Source organism: Varroa destructor, unplaced genomic scaffold, assembly GCF_002443255.2.
Source record: "Varroa destructor unplaced genomic scaffold, Vdes_3.0 BEIS01000005.1, whole genome shotgun sequence".
NCBI classification, from domain to species: domain Eukaryota; kingdom Metazoa; phylum Arthropoda; class Arachnida; order Mesostigmata; family Varroidae; genus Varroa; species Varroa destructor.
The window spans coordinates 11748740-11765628 of record NW_019211458.1 but is presented as its reverse complement, the minus strand read 5'-3'; the positions used below and the strand labels follow the sequence as shown (position 1 = coordinate 11765628).

Sequence of the window (16889 nt, the reverse complement as noted above, 5' to 3'; positions counted from 1 at the left end):
AACAAGCCCCATTCGACAATGCAATGTTTCTTGTCATAGAACTAAGCCTAAAATAGGCTAGCAGCTTGTTCCTGTCTGACAGGATTTGTGACCAGCCGTTGTCTATGACGTCCTTGGGCAGTGAAGCGCTACAGGCTTCGTCTACTTCATAGATCGGATGATACGGAACCCCTTGTTTTGCCTCATCGACCTCCTGTCGTCAGCACGTCAATTTCGATTCGTCCGTTATGTAGACAGCTGTGTATTATATTACCGTACTACTATTCCAGCACGGCTAAAAGCAACGATATTTTTAAAAGCATATTTTAATCAATATGACATTTTCTATGTCCATTATTCGAAGGACCGCATCGTTACACATAGGCCGTTAATAGATTTTTATTTGTAATTGCAAGGTTTCGTAAAAACGCGTATTTCAGTACGTGGTTCACAATTTTAATTTTCGAATCGTTTCATATAAGATTCTACATATTTATCATTACATAGTATTTTTATAATATACAAAAACACTAGCTCTCGTTTCCTTTATAAAGTTTCCATAAGTTTCGCTTGTAGTTATTTGTATTGGCCAAGTCTAAATAAATATTCTTTTTTCAGGTATAGACAGAAAACGTTTTTTTGAACATGAGCTATAAGCTCGCTTTCAGAGACAAGCGAAATGGAGACGTCGCGCACTGCCGAAAACTATTTTGAGCTCATTCAACCCTTAAATCAAATTTAAGATGATGGCTTTACTTAGAATGTAACTTTATCTTTGATAACTATTCGAGTATGTCGCACCTCAAGTAACGCCTCGCCTACAAAAAGTGTAACATAAATCAATAACATGCTGTTTTTTCTCTGTTTTCTAATAAATTGTATCTTTGTTTCGAACTTCAATAATAACAGCATTCTTTGCTACTTCCAAAGCCAGTTGCATTCAATAATCATCTGTAAAACTTGTAAACAATGAGAAAGTCCAACCCCGACAGGTATCATATCAGACTTCAAGGAAGGTATTATTGATTCACGACAATTCAGATGAAGAATGCGTGTAGATATCCGTCCTAAAATACAATCTTATCCTAGTTTTTTGCACTAATCTAAAAAAAAATTATGTTCTGAGTGTTAATTTCTGTTATTATGAACTGCTTATTCATTTTCTACGTGCTCCCCTGCGCTTATTAAGGAGGCAGCAATTGTTAATTATGGGTGGTTTGTAAATACTGCCCTCCATTGTTCCGGTAAATTTTGGTCAGAGTAGGACAGGATAAGGACTTTTACGTTTGCATTTGTTTCGATCTGCTGATTTTCCTATAAAATGCGTCAGAAAGATACGTTTTAACCTGCAGTCTATTTCGTTTCGATACATTCGCAGGTAATTCCTTTGACGTCACGTTAGACAGATGCACCGATCAGGATTGTCCTGTACTGTGTAAATTACCTACAAATATAAACCGAATTACGTAAACTTGCGAAGAAGCAAATCGTCAAATGTTTGATGTTTCTGCGTTAGCCACCGAGATTAATGAATAGTAACACGGACAGAATTTTCATTTGCAGGCTTTATTTGTCAGTCTGATTGTTATCTCTATTCAAACTTTCGGACTCCTTCTTCCTATTAAGGTCAAAATACGTCTTCATTAAAATAACTAGGATAAATAATATTAGATACAAGTTAAATATAATAGTAACGTCAAGGAATAAAGTTCAAAGTAGAATTTAAACTTTCAATTCATATATAGTTTCGCGACAATATTTATACATATAAATCCACATAGACACACAAACGCACACAGTCTGCTTTGCTCAAGGGAATGACTATGTCATATCATCTTCTGCTTTTCACAAATACCATCTTAGATATATCTAGTATTGAATAAAAGTAATATTATCAGGTAATTACAATCAACACGGCGTAATAATGAGGTGTAGCTATTGTCTATTTCTAATATATTACATACATATGCAACCTGTACATTTGTTTGTTAATGTTACTAAGGCCCAGCCATTGCCTCAACCGTAATTAGGGAATTGCTCTAGAGAGTAAGTATGATTCCTATTATTTTTTTTTCGTACGTTTTCAATGCGACCTATTCATCCTCTGCTCAGGACAAGCTTGCTGTTTTAATAATACGATGCAAATCGTAGCACCTGTTATTTTTCCTCTCCAAGGAAGAAAGCATAACAACAAGTACACTGTATAAAGACCACATGATACAGTGGATATGGTAAATTTCTTACTTAAAAGATTAAGTTTCTTACGCAATAACTTCTTTTGTCGACTCGTTGGCTAGACGAGAGTGGTTTTTACTACTTTTAATACTAAAAGCATCGTTTTGTAACTTCCAAAGGTATGCATAAATTGCAACTTACTTGACTGCAAATAAACTCATTCGATGTGCTTAGTTGTTAACGCACAGTATTTTTTATGCAGTTTTCTTTCGTGATTGTCAATTAAGCTCAACAACACCAATATGAGTGTTATCTCGGACATTCTAGGTAAAATTTTTTTCTCACCCTAATAATGTTTTTATATTTTCAGACTCTGTTACTGCTCGTTCATGCTGCGCCTACAAAAGTACTTGTCCACTTCTGTTTCTCCGGCTGCCTTTCCTATTTGGTGGCTGCAGTAATCTGTGCGAGTTTCTTGACAAGGTGCGCTGGTGGTCTGAAAACGGTGACTTCACAGAGGCATGGGTGACAGCCTCCAGGGGCATTGAGGTTTAGCACAGCATGAACACATGGCGGACGACATTTTTCACAGTGTTCCGAAAGCTTCTTTGAGCACGACGGTTTCAATGAACAGTCCTGGGGTGTGCAGATCGGTTGTGCCAGAGTGCACTGTTGCCCTACGTTGAGTAAAGAAACAGGCACGGACCGGTGAACAAGGCGGCAGGTTACGGATTCAGTTTGTAAGGCAGTCAAAATAGAAAAAAGCTATTAGAGTCTACCAAATTAACCCAAGTAATTTAATTTGCCCACTTTATGTTTGATGGAAAAATACACACAAATAGTACGATCGCTATGACCTTAACACTGAGTGTAATCGAATTTCAAATACTATGTAAGTTAAATTCTGCAAGAATATACAGTCGTTTGACGTATGCAGTAACTTCAAAACACGATTTAGTATGCTCTTGAACACAATAGTTAAAACGCGAAAACATGGTCACTCAATGAACTGCAAGACAATGTCAAAATACAGGAGACGTACAGACAGAAGATAGCCTGCCAACACAAGCGATTGCTAGGTATTAAAAGCCGTCAAATTAAATGTTCACTATTTTTTCTCTATTTATTAACGAAACGCCGTTCAATGATTACTTCAGCGATATTCGACAAATCTGGAAGTCAGCCGCTTGCTTGATGAGTGCTGCCCTTCGACCCCAGCCAGAAGTGCGCAATGCCATCAAGCTGGCTCCGCTTGTCTTGCGGACCACCGTTGAGGCTCCCTGTTAAATCATCCCCCGTAAACTAGTCAAAGACAGTCGTTCGTGGTAATGTAAGACTTCCGACATTTACAAAAAAAAAAAAAAAAACATGCACATATGACACGACTTGTTGTCATTTGGCGATTTTGCAGGTTTTCGGCTTCAACCGCATGACAGCTAAGGAAGCAGCTCGCTTGTCCACATTACTTTTTCCTACAAAAGTGTGACGAATGTTGTTGTACGTATAAAATGATGAAAAACGCTATGGCGTCTTATATCTGGCAACAACGAACGCTGAAAACTGTTTTCGTAGACGTTTTTCTGTTCGTTATTTTATTCGTGTGACGAAGCAGCTACGAACAAGAAACCCTATGCTGAAGATGAGATGACGTGTCTAAGCTACACCGGGTATCGAAGCGTATCCTTATAAATAGATAATTGTGCGTTAAGTTAGTGAAAATGTTCTACTACTTAAAAATTAAATTTTCATTCTCAGATTAGCATCTGGTCAATGTAATGTTTTCAGCTATAATTAAAATATAACATAGCTTCAGATATATTTTGTTGCAAAGTATAAAGGGCATGTTAATCGAAATGCAACAACTAACATGAAATTGGTAAAAAAAAAAAACTTATTCGGTTCACAACTGATCCAAGACCATTCTTACAATATATAATAGATCAATAATAGAATCAAAATAGTGCCATCAATGATATATATGTCCATATATTCCTCATCTAGTAACAACTAGCTTTGGCCTACTTAGACCTTTCTTGCCGGGCAGCCTTGGAAACGCGTTAGTAGTTCTATATTTAGAACTAAAACTTTTCCATAGAGTAAGTTCGATTGATTTCCTTTATGTTATATACCATTATAAGTTCCTGGATCTCTAAAACTAGATTCAAAATGCTGCTTTGTAGAAAAGATCCTCGAACGAGACTCGTCAAACGTACAATAAAATTAATCTATTTACAGGAACCAATAACATGATTGCTACAAATACAAAAAGCCAGCAGATTTCGTCTAATTTTTCGCCTCCACAGGATGTTCCCTACCGTCTACAAGGTCCTTGTATCTATTGAAAAGCGGTTTATTTCCGCTGATATACCGCTTTGTGCAGAGTGGTATTAGGCAGACCAATTTTAGGGCACACAAAGTAAGCTTTTAACACGACAAAAATTAATATTTTCGACTGTTCTTCTCAGCAGTTTTAATTTATTATATACCAGGGATCACATGCTTCTCTGCTGACACTTAGGTAATGAAAAGAGTTACTGAGTTCTAATGACTACTTGAGTCGTCTTTTCTACGTATATAATACTTTTATTAGAAACTAATCATTATACAATGAAGAGAACCAAGAATTGACGCTTTGCGCCTATGGTAATAATGCTTCCTGACTTTCCCATGACACGGGCTCGTGCCAAAACTATATATCCTTTGTTCAAAACAAGTAATTTATTTTCCATTAAGATGATGAATATTAAGTTATATCTTTCCTGAAGAGTACTCATTTCGCGTATAGCTTGAGACATCAGTGCAATTTTGACGATAGTCATCTGATGTCCTTACCGACAAAAATATCAACAATTTATTGGTTAAACCTCACCATGTCGCGCAGTGATGTTGAAGTACATATTTATACGGGAATCGCGAATCCACTCAACAAGTCCACGCACATATTACGCAGCAATGTTAGTAGACACAATTCCAGCGGGACTTTTCAGGTGAACCCGCCCCATTGTGAAAAGGGCTACAGTTTTCTAAGGGTCGAAGTGAGAATTTGATTGGGAAAGTGAGACACATTCACTGATTGTTATATTAGTTAGTTTATTTATGACCTGAAATAATCACCTCGCCATAGTCTCCGACATGTCTATAGTACACTGTGTTCTTCGCCACAAAAAAACATATATATACTATATATATAAACATATATACATCTGTAAATGTTTCACAGCGTATGCCCAGTTGAAGAAAACTAGTTATTGATAGTTTAAAAAATGAATGACCATTTAGTGACTAATAAATAGATGAAAGTCTATTTATTAATCATTAATTAAACATTAATCATTAATGAAACAATCTGAAAGACTTGCTTTATTGGAACCACGTTGGCGTGCTTTTTATGCCCATAGTTAAACCGAATTCCAGCCATTACAAGTGCGTATGTGTTCTCATCGTAAGCATAAAGTAACTTCGTATATTATAAGCTATAACATTTTATACATACTTCGACAAGTACTTTATGGAAATTATAATTTTAACGCAGAAAGACTAAAATGCAACTATCACACTGACAGCATGTAATAAAACTAGGTACCAACCCTTTGCAGGATGCAATGTCTTACCCTTAGGGCAGTCCAGTCCTTCACAGAGGAAGTCGGCAGGCATCTGATACGTGGTGTTGGAGATTCGATGTACCGAACGCATCGGTGTGGGCTCGATCGGCGTCAAAGCTGTCTCATTCTTCACAGGTTTGGCATCCGAAGGCGATGGAGTCGATGGGACCAGATGGAAGAACTGAGAGCTTCGGGGCTTCTGCGCGTCTGAGAACGACAGCGCCTTAGAAAGCTTAGGCGATGGTTGGAAGCTCAGCCTGAGTATAGGCGATTCGGCGTATTTCAAAGACTTACCCTTTGGAACGTATACGCGTCGCTGAGATGACGATATGGTTACGTTGGGCCGAACGATCTTGGCACTGGCACCACTCTCATCCGAATTTAGATGCATGAACGAAAGCCGCTGAGGGCACGCGACTCCCAGGATGGTACAGCACAGGATCGCACGGAACAACATCTTCATTAAACCCGTGTGTCAATGCACCACTAGCACTTGGTGAGTGTCTGCGTGCACCTTTAACCACACATTTACAGCAGCAGCAGCAGCTAAAATAAACGAACCTTTTGCACGATTTCTATGCGATAGTTTACACCAGACCCCCAAAAAGGCAAAAACCTTCGAAATCACCGAACTATTTGTTTACTTCAAGGTACTCGGTATCCTACCTCGTACGTAGTGTTTTAGTAATGAAAAATCTGACCAATTCTCAGCTCTGCTGGGTGAGCCTGAAGCGGGTCCGATAAAGTGGGATCGACTTTGAAGAACTGTACATACGATTCTCCTGTGATGCGAGAATTTCCGATTAAACTGTGAGGGGAGCACAAGGCAGCTGAGAGAGTGGTACACCGTAGCCAAAGACCGGTGTGATGAGCAATCGCAGGCCATGACGACGTCACACGGCTCGTACGGAGGATCTATTGCAGTTGTTATATCACCGCTTGAAGTGCTTGCAAGCGGGTTGAGCATCCGTGATTCTGTGTAGAGTCTCACGTACAGCAATGTTTATGGCACCATACTATAACGCGCTTTTTGGCATACTGCCCGACACGGTTCTTAGGATTAGAAACAAGCACTCAAAGTACAATGTTCTGCCGTTACTATACTTGCCTTGTAAATCTACAGAAAATATATCGCTACTATTTTTGCATTATACATGAGTATTCCACCCGTTGGGTCACGTCAGGGTATATTAATATATATACAGTTATAAGTGGATGCAATCAGATATTAAAACGTAGCGAGGCATAAAGTGAGCTAACGATAAGACCTAAGCGTTTATCCCTGAGTTGTGGTCTTACTAAAAACACGAACTGCAATCATAAAGCTGCTGTACCATTCCACAAGCTTCCTTGATATCTAATAGCGATTCCGATGATTTTGACGGTCCACAAACGAAAGCGGTAAATAATCTTCCTTTTCAGATAAAGCGCAAAAAACGTCGCTGCTTCAGATGAGCGTAACGATGAATTTCTGCAAGGAGCTACGATACCGAAAACGAGCCATAGCGTAAAAGGGGCAATTTACTTCATTTTCAGAATTTCAACAGAAAAATTCATTTTATTTTTGTGTTATGGAGAACACCTTTTAGCTCTATATGGAAATGTTAAGCAATTTCAATACTTACCGTTAGTACGAGATAATGATACTAATAATTTTTAGGTAGAAACTCCATTGTTGTCAGTAAGTAATTTTTGTAATTTTGTAGTTGATCTAAGTAATTTTTTGTAACCTAATAGAACGCCTAATTGTGGTCAGAGGTTTGCGTAACACTCACCGAATTTCCGAACGCTTTTTGGTGACGCTAAAGTACAGGATATAATAGCTAAAACTGTTATTCTTCTGACGAAATTCAAGCATTAATATCAGACCAGATGAACGACCAAATATGAACTTAAAATACTGCAATATGCCGAATAAAGTTTTGTCTTAGTTCCTATTGTCTAACTTCACCCTGTCGTTATTTTATATATATGAATGGCTATATTTATTCCTGAATGGCTATGGAAGCCATTCAGGAATAAATAATCGATAACTAGTTATTGTTTAGTAAACACTGACTCACAACAAAACCGGTTAGTTCTAGCCTATGTTTCGAGTATTACGCCCAGTATCGTTGTTAGCTAAAACCAGAAGCGTCTACTATTGCCTTTTATAGGACGACAAATTTTTACATTATTTCTCATACGAGGACACCCATGTCGCTCGATTAATGCGACATGAACTAAATGAACCTCTTTATTAAAATTGGGGTGCTGTATATACCTCTCGAACTTTTACAACAAACCGTAATCACCACCGTCGTAGCTCGCATTGAACTTTCATCAAATGGCTATTTTGGACAATTGATGCATAATCAAATTACTCTTTCGTAATAAAAATGTCGTAAGCACCGAATCGATAGAGATCGTTTCTATTGTCAATAACAGGGCAAGAACAAAATATTTCCACTGTATAAAACAAGTTCTACAATGTAATGGGTATTTCAGAAGATATCGTCACCGAAACTGCGGTCGAGCAATCAACGATGCCTGGAACACTTCCGAACACTTTGTACAAGCGTCGCAGATAACGCTCACCGTAACCGATAATAGTAAAGACCATCTTCAATACTTCTATTTACGATCGTGAAGACTGAATCATCATCGTCGTGTTAAGAGCAGCATAGCTATATTCAAATTGCCTGTTGTCGTGACTCCGGACACATCGGAAAGTCCTTTATTTGAGTCATTTTCAATACTTTTTTTTTCGGAAATACCTTTCGGAAGCGACCGAAAAAGAGCCTATCTGACGACAAAGTGCTAGGTAGATATTTATGAACAGCAAATAATAATATAGTTTTGATTGAAACTTATCTGGAAGAGGCAACAAAAACTCTGTGGTTAGTCCAGTTTTAGGTCGAGACCAATGCCTGACACCTGACAAAAAGGTCGGGTTTGTAAAAAAGGTAAATTAGATAAATAGCGAGTATGCAAGTCCTTATTATTCTACAATATCTATAGTTTATCACAGTCAATTTTAGTTTTTCTAGGCGAACAAGAGCTTAGCGAAAGAGAATTAGGATAATTTGTTTTTAATTCAGTTAAGTATGTTTGCTTCAGCACTAGCCACTGGCCTTAGATATGATACGAAATTTCTGTGAGAGTAACCTACTGATAATTTTCTATATAGGTATAGAATCTGTTACTTTTGTACACTTGAGTAGAATTACCCAGAACCTGTTTTAGAACGACTTTCCATTGGAGTTCATATTCAAGGATACATTTTACGGCTACAAGTCATAGCAATTGCTAGGGAGGAAAACCATCTTTATAGAAACGATTTAGCCATTAAGAATGGATTCTTGAAGTTGAATCAACATACAGATTTATGTTACACTATTGGCATTATTGCTAACCCCTAAAACATAGATTTTCCTGAGATTTGCCTGCAATTTTCGATATTGTAAGAGACGATGACGTCCTTCGCTAACGTTTGACTAGATCAAGCCAATTTCAGTTTAGAATTTTCTTCCAATTATGAAGGTTTACATATTATTTGATTGATTTCTTTCTCTCTTTCTAATGATGCTAGTGAACTTGGTAGATATTTACCATCAATATTTTTCATACGGTGTTTGGCTTTATACTCTTGACAGGCAACGGGAGATCTGTGAAGTCAGAGCTACTCGATTCGCGACAAGTGGACATCATCAAGCATGAAAAGAAAATAAGTCAGTGACTGACTGCGCCGTGAATTTCGCAAATCGACTTTTACAAGTAAAAAGTCTCTGTAATCGATATGAGCGAAAAACTGCGTGTTCTCTGGTATTGCGTGGGCTGTAAAATAAGTTTTTGTGGAATTATCTATCTTTAATATCAGTTCGCCAGCAACCACCTAGTCGCATGGCTGTTTTTTTCCCCCTTTACGTATGTGCAAAGCTTTCTGTCCTGCCCAATAATAGCAGTGGTCTTAAATTGCTGTTTATTAATTTATGGCATAACCCTTGGGCTCTAGAATATGCAAAAATTATAACCCATTTAAATTGTATTACTATCACTATGATTATTGGATACTAATATGCGCTCGCTCGCAGATCGAAGTCCCAATGATATCGCATTATCGCAGTTCGATAAACGGCAAATAATCCAAACAGAGCGCATGAACTGCATACAACAAAACACATGTAAGAATACATTTGACCTCTTCTTTCGGCAGTTATTTTTTTTATCGCGTTTCATCTCATGTCGAAATAATACTCCGATTTGTTCGTCTCGTTTGTCGTTTAAAGTTGATTTCGTTCCGTTTCAACTTCTAACATATACTTCTTGAAACTATAGTGAGAAAACGTCTCGTTGATCACCAAACATATGTTGTATACCATATCACAATAGGACAATAAAAATCATAACGCTATCTCCGTATTTGGTCTCATAGTTGACCGGTAAAATTTTCCGTTGGTGGCGCCACTGTGTCGCCCGCGAATTGCATAATCCAATGTAATCAATGGGGCGAATTCGGCATATTAGTAGCAGTTTGCTGTGGCTGGCTGCGACCATCAGAGAATTAAAGTCTTACTTATTCAGTGGTTTTCATTGTTTGTTTCCTCTATAATAGTCGCGGAGACAGTCAAACCGCTAAAGTGTTTCTGCTTTCGTCTTTTTCTTCGTTGTATGATTTCCAGAAAAATTCATCTAACTGCAAACGTATCATGATATCGAGTCGATATACTGGTCATCCCTGAGGGGCGCTTGTACTATCCGTCCAGTGAAGAGGCCAGCCAACCCACTCGAAATATTGTATCCATAGTGAAAATGCGCGAAATGGAAGACATGTAAATGATTAAAAGTTTATAGAATTATAACTGCATTCTCGCATACTCCGTGTTTTAGTATCGTGTGGTAATTGCCGCTATACTCGCAACCTTAATGTAAAAAATGAAAAATTCTTGTAGAGAACATTCAACAATTGATCCGTCAGCAATGTACATGTTGCTTAGTATTTGAACTCCACATATTGCTTCAAAAGCTGAGAAAGTTTTTAGGTTATAGCTGATTAAAGTAATTACTAATGAAGGTAACTCCAACAATGACGTGCTTCGTAAAATGTATGTGAACAAATAGATATGTGTGCTTCGTGAAGATGCAACCACAATCGATCATCATATAGGCACATTTATAGGAATTTATATAATACCATTTCCATGACATTTTTAACACTAGAACACGGTATAGGTGTGCGCACGGAAGCAGAGTACAACGGACAGTAATTGAAGATCACACAAATTCGTTCGATATAAGATCGACCTCTAAATAGACAAGTGTTACCAGACGAGGTATGAGATAGATAGATATAAATTGCTTAAACACTAACACTGATGTCTAACCACCGTCATGCAGTAATGTGAGTAAAAGACACAAAACTAGCATCCGTAATTGTACATCGACTTCTTTGTTTCATTTCTCTAGCTTTTTCAGCTACTCGGATGTAACACTCGGAACTCGGATCTCGGCTTAACCGAGATTCGCTGCTTCATAAAATGAATACTTGGCATTACCTTGCCCCGTGTATTTTGCAGGTTTTGATCTTAAAAGGATGTCAAACCTAAATGTTTATCGTTGGCGCTGTTTGCACTTGGTTGTTCCCCTAACAGCCTTACCACGCAGAAATATTATGTATTCAATTCATCATCGTATTGAAAATTAGTTAAGTATTTTTAACATATAATTAACAAGTTATAGCGCATTTTTTAATATAACAATAGTTATTATTAGTACTAAAGTACGTTTCGCAAGTCGCATTTAAATATGAATATGTCAATTATTAGGAGAAAGATGTGTCTAAAATGGTTACATAAATAAAGCGCTGTAAATAGCTGCTAGGCCTGCAGGCCTTCGATATATGTAAGGTAAAACGCTTATCCAATGCCCTCCGTTGCTGTCGGCTTGCGAACGTTTAAATTGTAGCATATGATTGTGTTTTAATTAGACAGCATTGTATAGATGCCGGCCACGAAAAACCGCATGCTGAATTATTCCAGGCCACGTTTTGTGAGTTTGGCTTTACATTAGTTAAGACTAATTCGTTTACAAACTAGTTTGTATATAATGACAAGGGTTCTGAACACACTACATTTTGTAGAGTCAAACATCTGCCTCATGCATACAATGCAATACTATATAATATTATTCAGAACACATGCTCCTCTTGAAGCATACGTTGTTGTTGGTTCCGACTTGTCACAGACGAAACAAAAATGGATACTGTATTGCTAAATAATTGTGAAACAGAAAACCACATCATAAACTGCTCAATAAACGCAAATAATATAAATAAGAAGCGAAGCCATATAGTTATTCGCTATTTCTATTGGATGTCTGCTAAGTTCAGAGCAAGGTTTGCGATGTCATAGCGAATCAGATAGCTCGAGTTTTGTACAGCCTATAGCAGTGTGGCGCGTTATCCCACGCGATTATGATTCCGTAGTAATCGCGGTTCACTCTTCATGCGGTTGCGACAACAGATTCAATAGCATCGCTGTCCGCCTTTTGTCCTTTGTGCGTTGATTGACGACCTTTTGGCCATGTTCTAACCAATGACCTATTTAATGTAGAAACGATTAAGGCGTTGGTTTTTATTAGAAAGAAAGACGATGTGACCTGAACTGATCATCAGAAAAACAAATCACTGCAAGTGAAAAAAAGGTCATTGCTAAACTTTAGCAAAGGTCGCTACCGAACAATTATTATCTAAGCGCCGTGTACGTACAATGGTATACCGAAAAAAATGTACATACTCAACAGATTTCATCAGCTCGACTGTGGAGTGCTTTTTGTGTCTATTGCTATCATGGCCTCTTATGCTGCTCGCTTCGCGATGATCTAGTCCAAGACACTTTTGGACGCGATCATAGAAAGGTCTTTATACTAGAGGTCTCTGGACTGTTACATCCATTTGGCTGAGTATACACCCACGTCTGGCTTTCAAATTATTTCACGTTTTTTCTAGATGGTTTCCATATGAAATAATAAGTGAACAAAATATCAGCCAGCAATAATTTCATGGAGGTTAAGTCCTTTTTGGTTTGTAAAATAAAATTACGCCACGCAAAATTGTATACTTTTTTTAAAAGAAACGGCTGATCCATAATCTTCTGTTTGCGTCTTGCTGTATGGTACAAGGGTAATTTCTTATCATATGGTAGGACTAGTTGCGTTCATTATTTTACACTATTCAGTCAGTAAACCATATCTCACAAATGTATTACCATTGGTCTTGTGTAATTTTGTTTGTTGTTGTAAAGTGTTGCGAAAATCGTTTCGATAAAATCCGAAAACCTAGCATCATACCAAGTAAACAAACTGTCACATTCACTAAGTTCAGTGATGATGCTAACTGCAACCTTATGCCTATTGGCATGTAGTTGTCACCTGCTGTCGAGTATAGCCAGCTCTACGAAGAAACCTCTTAACTTAAAAATAGTAGGTTACATATGCAAAAAAACCCATTCTCGCATTTCAAAATAAGCAGATACTATTGGGATATCTCTAACTCCTTTGCTCTCTCTCTCTCTCTCTCTCGATTTTTGTTACTTGTCTAATAGATGATGCGAACTTAGAGTAGTATTTGATTATTTGGTAGTCTGCAACCTTCATTTCGTGTAAATTCAACGCCACGATATTATGTACTCCCCATACTCTACAGGTTAGCAGGTTGTAAAGATTTTTATAAATTTATACGACGTTTTTGAAACATTATTAGTGTGACCTTTTAGGGAGTAGTCATCTGCACAAGTACAATTTATATAAGCTAAGACCCGACCTGCCGTTTTAATAACTATGCCGAAAATGTTCTAGCAACCTCTATTACCGTTCCAAGAGCATGGACCTATTATGGCTTACATTTTGAAGTGATTTGCTGCATATAATATTTTGAAGATACTCGTAAAATAATTTAGTGTTTTTTGAAGACGTACTATAATTTTTTAATAGTCTATTAGCAGCTAATTATAATTATAATTCATAAAAAGTAATACTTGAAGAAAATCTTAATTGCTTTTCATATATGAGCTTTCAGCTTATATATATGTATGTTTCTCAACGCGTTCATGCCAACATGTGGCCGCGTCATGGGTAGTGAACATATATATAAATATTGTAAGTTGTATGGCAATGTCTTGCAATTTCTCTTTTTCGATAAATGACAATTACATAGACCAGATTACACAGACAAGCATAACAAAGCACATGGTATATCAGTTCGTTTGTCTTTCTCCTCCGTTCAAAGCTTCCTTGAATTAATCTAACGCAGGATGTGTGAATAAACGACAAGAATGATTGTGACCGGGATGAGAAGCCTAAATACAAAGTTTTTTAGCGGCGATGGGTTTCAATTCCTGAGAACTAGCAGTTTTCACTGTTATATGAAATCTTTATATTTTGAAATTTGCGCGTCGTGGCACGTTTAGTAGGTGTTAACGAACAATGAGGTGCAAATTCCGTTTAAATATGAGTTCAGCCTCCGTCGTAAACGTGGCTTTTGTGTGTATATATCAGACCCGAGATGTACAGAAGATATCCCAAGTGTGAAAGAAATCGTAGTCTATGGGCGATCGCACAATTGACGAAAACTATATTATGATAATGTGCTAGTGGCCTAGTTTTTTAATAGGGTAGGTTATCAAAAGATTAGTATCACTGTTTTATATACATATAAAAGTGTGAAGTTGAGGAACATTATGTCACAAATCAATATCAGAAACCGAAAAACGTAGCGGTAAATGGATTAGCAGGATCTCCTTTGATCAATATTTCTGCGCTTGTGACAGGTTGACATATTCAGTGGTTCTGGCCCCATACGAACTTTTTTCTCTCCCTAACGACTTGATTACATTGCATACAGACAGGCACAGTTGCAGTAGGGGCATTTATTGTGACGACGAGCATATTACGTACAGGTTTAGTTCAAAGCTTGTATGTCAGATCAATGACTACTGGTCGAACTATGTTGAGTCCTCCCATGAGCAACGCGCGCAAATTTGAAACATTGTTCAAATCAGTCAAATAAACCTTTAAGTCATCCATTCCCTAAAATCATTTCTGGTCGCATAAAGTAATCAACCGCAATCAACTGAGACATCTGTGCAACCTAACAAGGGCGTAACGGGGTAGCTTCAGAATTTGCATTTCGTGGGTTCATTAACGCTGTTGTTGTCTCGATGGGCGACCTAAAACTATTTACAGTCATTGACGCTTATCTGCCCAAAATTACCTAAGCCGCCAAACGATTGTTGAAACAGCTTTCTATTAGCGTCAAAAGATTCCCATTTCAAATTCGGATGGAACTGACTGCCTCTGTCATCACTATTGAACACCCATTAGAAAAAGAAAAAAGACGAAATTATAAGAAAATAGTCTAGGGAGCCTCCAACAACGTAGCCTTTAAAGATGCACTTTGTTTCGGACTTCAAGTCATTCTAAGCGAACTTGGACTAGAATTAAATGTATGTCTATCTAACGCCTAAAAATGGATGTTTCTCCCCAAGAGAATCATGCACATTCCTAACAATAATGTTAAAAAAATCTTATTTACCGCTATAAATAATAATAATTATGATAATATAAAATAACAAAAATAAATTATGAAAGTTTTGCATATTTTTCACCTTGCAAAATGTGTGCATCTGTATAGGAACAAAAATCGGAGCCTGAAAACCAGTGATATCGAAATTCAATCTAATAGCCTGCACAGAAAATCTGTCTTGGCCTGACGAAAGCGTGGGGAATACTCACCGATGTAGATAACTGAAGCAATACGTCCTTCCGTACGTGTTGAATTCAAAACTTAGTTCTAAGTGTTTTGTTCAGTTAATGTAATTAGTCGCTCTATTCTATTAGTATATATTCTTTATTATACGTATATTGACATTAATAAACCACTGTGCAGAAAAATAAAGAACTCGGAATGGCCATACAGCTTCCAGTAACAGTGCGGCAGAGATTGAACGGAACGTTACAATAGAAAAGAGATAACTGTTGCATCTATTTTATCTACTGCTGTCAGTAAAAAATTATCTACACAGCGGCGTGCAGAAATGTCAAAAAAAATAGATGACTCTAGGAGCAGACTTTAGTGTAAGCTATGATGATTTCTGTATTCCCGGGACACGAGTTAGATAAATCCAGTATGACTGCGATTAGATATTTTAGACCTGATATACGTGCATAACTCAGTGGTCTATAATATATCGTACCTGAACCACGGAACCTGCATGTAGATACATGAAATGCATTTTTAATGATATACTACAAATGATTAGGAACTTTATCTCTTTCGTTTCGATTGCCATTTAACTTATATGTCATACTTCCCAACATTCATAGTTAAACCTTTTCTGGACCGAGGAGCTCGGTTGTGTATAGCCTTTTTATTAGCAATCAGACGTTAACAGCACAATCTACCTGAAGTTTCTGAACTTCTTCTTCTGGACGTTAGTAACACTTGAACAAGAGGTTGATCAAAGGTGTTTCAAATAGTGAATAAATCGATTTGAATAAAATGACACCTTTTAAAAATCCTATTGCTTTGCCTTATATATACAATTAGACGAAAAATGTAGTTCATCATTAGACATATATTAATTATCCTCGTTCAGGAATCCGAGGAAGATTCTCCTCTGTTAAGACCTCTCACGTTATTCGGTGAGCTCACCAGCCGTCAATGCTTACAATTTTTACTTAAGTATAACTGCAAAACTGGACGCGTCGATTCCAAAACAAAAAAACGCTCGAAATTGAAAGCGAAATGGGCCTATCGAAATTATCCATAATATCTAATAAAAACTCGGGCGGAAGCGAAACGGAACTAATGCAATCAGTACGACACGGCTTCCAAAGTAAAAATACTGCGATAAATCTGTAAGTCCGCATGTCAAATAAGGAAATAAATTTTTTAATTCAAGTTAAATATAAACAGATTGGTACAAATCTACGCTCCGCGCCACAAATTTCTATAGCCATATAATATTAATCGGTTTTAGCATTCAGGTACCGCATTTATCCTTAAAGCTAAAGAAGGAATTGTCCATGAATGAATCATATCGACCGATGAGGCTCATAATCGAATATCAATTTTATTAAATTGTTATCTGTATACAC

At 37.3% G+C, this 16889-nt stretch overlaps 1 protein-coding gene and 1 long non-coding RNA gene across 3 annotated transcripts; one reads left to right on the top strand and one right to left on the bottom strand.

Moving 5' to 3' along the window:
* Nucleotides 1-1526: 1526 nt before the first annotated feature.
* Nucleotides 1527-6504, bottom strand: LOC111250931 (uncharacterized). 2 transcript variants are annotated; one of them, XM_022806932.2, is made up of 3 exons: nucleotides 6051-6504; nucleotides 5766-5963; nucleotides 1527-2831 (listed from the first exon to the last, which is right to left on the bottom strand). In XM_022806932.2, exons 1-3 carry the CDS (start codon nucleotides 6217-6219, stop codon nucleotides 2596-2598), a joined length of 603 nt encoding a protein of 200 aa, XP_022662667.1. In that variant the 5' UTR covers nucleotides 6220-6504; the 3' UTR covers nucleotides 1527-2595. The 2 variants fall into 2 exon arrangements, with proteins under 2 accessions (XP_022662667.1, XP_022662666.1); XM_022806931.2 differs by having other exon boundaries at nucleotides 5766-6501.
* Nucleotides 6505-6691: 187 nt separating this feature from the next.
* LOC147755276 (uncharacterized) lies at nucleotides 6692-12072 on the top strand. Its single transcript, XR_015327999.1, has 3 exons — nucleotides 6692-8701; nucleotides 9392-9919; nucleotides 10418-12072. It is a non-coding gene; the product is annotated as an uncharacterized LOC147755276 (long non-coding RNA).
* The last annotated feature ends 4817 nt before the right edge of the window (nucleotides 12073-16889 follow it).